This window comes from Mastomys coucha, unplaced genomic scaffold, assembly GCF_008632895.1.
Source record: "Mastomys coucha isolate ucsf_1 unplaced genomic scaffold, UCSF_Mcou_1 pScaffold20, whole genome shotgun sequence".
NCBI lineage: Eukaryota > Metazoa > Chordata > Mammalia > Rodentia > Muridae > Mastomys > Mastomys coucha.
In genome coordinates, this window is record NW_022196903.1 from 81,519,122 (window position 1) to 81,521,283 (window position 2,162).

A 2,162-nucleotide genomic window follows, 5' to 3' on the forward strand; every position below is an offset into this window, starting at 1 on the left:
AAAAAATACCTAAGGTTGGTTAAGGCCTTTCAGCAAGCCATAGCAATTACCCAGGCTCCCTCGCTTCCCAAAGCCTGAGAATCTTCAGGTCCCTACCTCAATGTGGTAATGATGGCCACTGAGCCCAAGTCATCCCAAAAGCTTGCAAACCCCCACCATGTCCAAGGTGTCATCAAGGAGGACACTGGAAACATCCCAAGATGTCAGAATCCAGTAAAAGGAGAAAGCCGGGCCCTGCTGACCCACCTTCTTCAGAGGATGAAGTTGACTCTAAGAAACAGAGCCAAGGGCTGGTGAGATAGCTCAGCAGTTAAGAGCACTGACTGCTCTTCCTAGAGATCCTGAGTTCAATTCCCAGCAACCACATAGTGGCTCACAACCATCTGTAATGGGATCTGATGCCCTCTTCTGGTGTGTCTGAAGACAGCTACAGTGTACTCATAAGTGAAATAAATCTTTTTTTTTTTTTTTTTTTTTTTTTTGTATTTTCGAGACAGGGTTTCTCTGTGTAGCCCTGGCTTTCCTGGAACTCACTCTGTAGACCAGGCTGGCCTTGAACTCAGAAATCCACCTGCCTCTGCCTTCCAAGTGCTGGGATTGAAATAAATAAATCTTAAAAAAAGGGGGGGGGCTGGCAAGATGGCTCAGCAGGTGAGAGCACTGCCTGCTCTTCTGAAGGTCCTGAGTTCAGATCCCAGCAACCACATGGTGGCTCACAACCACCCATAATAAAATCTGATGCCCTCTTCTGCTACATCTAAAGACAGCTACAGTGAATTACTTTGGAGTGAGTGGGCCAGCAGAGGTCCTGAGTTCTATTACTAGCAGCAACATACATGATAACTCATGGCCATTTGTAGAACTACAGTGTACTCATACACATAAAATAAATAAAAAATAAATCTTTAAAAAAAAAAAGAAGAAGAAACAGAGTCAATTGATCTCGGATTCTCATTTGAATTCAAATTAAGCAGCAACTGCCTCCAGTACCTCAAAGATACAACTCACCCTTGTACAGGGACTGGTTAAAAAAAAAAAAAAAAAAAAGACATCAAGGTCAATACAATATCAATGCTGAATCATGAGCACAGATCGAGATTCCATCCACCACTGCAAGTTTGATCTTCATGCTTTATATGTTTCCAGTGAAATGGGAGTTATTTGCTGTAGCTTATGTGTCTGAGCGAACGTATCTTTCGACACCAATGCAAGGTAAGGACAGCCCTGCTTATGAGACATCTGTTCTATGTAAAGGAGTGAAGGAGAGGCCTCTCACAGCCCTCGAAATGTCCTCCGTAGTTATCTACTGCTGCACACTCATGAATGGGCTTGTGATTAGATCATCTGAGAAGATTTGCAGTGGATTGGAACAGATTAAACGTAGAGTGAAGGCCCTCACGGTTACCCTAGGGAAGTCTGGGCATTCAGAGGCAGCTACCCATCTCCACACCTGTCTACCCAGTGCAGCCATCGATTGACTCAGCTCCTAGCCCTGCATGGGATCCTTACTGTTTAGATTCTTGTCAGCTAGATTCTGGTCACCTGGGAAAGAGGTCATGGACCAAATCTGAATGGTGGCATCATATGTCCAAATCACAACGTATATACTGATTAAACAGTGCATGGATGGAGCAATCGCCTTACCATAAGTTGCTTTTGAAATACCAACCTTCCTGACTGTGGAGAAGAATCTCAAAAAGCGCACAGGTGAATGGTTCGAGTTTATGGGTGCTCTTCAAAACAATGATACCATCAATCTTGCTCCAAGAGTGTTCCCAAATCTGTCAGCTTCAGCTCTTTTCCAGAGTAAGCTCGAGAGTGCAACGATGATGGCATCCAAGGCACCTGTGATCCAGCATTTGACAGAGCCTTTGCTACAACAGGCTTGAGAGCATCAAATAATAACACGAGGAGCAGGAGGAGAAATGAGTCCTGGGATCCAGGTTGTTCTCAGGGTTGTTAGTGTTACTGGATTTGCCATGGAAAAGTGAACCAATGCTATAAATTAGAAAGAAAGAAAGAAAGAAAGAAAAAAAGAAAGAAAGAAAGAAAGGAAGAGAGAAAGAGATGGGGAGGGAAGAAGGAAGGACATTGGGTTGCTGATTTTACCTGTGGCTTTCAAAGCATGGGAACATCAAAGCCAGATCACCCTCAAGCCAATA

At 44.0% G+C, this 2,162-nt stretch overlaps 1 protein-coding gene across 1 annotated transcript; it reads left to right on the forward strand.

Moving 5' to 3' along the window:
* Positions 1 to 1,205: 1,205 nt before the first annotated feature.
* LOC116099956 (endogenous Bornavirus-like nucleoprotein 1) lies at positions 1,206 to 1,889 on the forward strand. The gene is made up of 2 exons (XM_031384042.1): positions 1,206 to 1,461; positions 1,651 to 1,889. Exons 1-2 carry the CDS (start codon positions 1,206 to 1,208, stop codon positions 1,887 to 1,889), a joined length of 495 nt encoding a protein of 164 aa, XP_031239902.1.
* Positions 1,890 to 2,162: the final 273 nt, after the last annotated feature.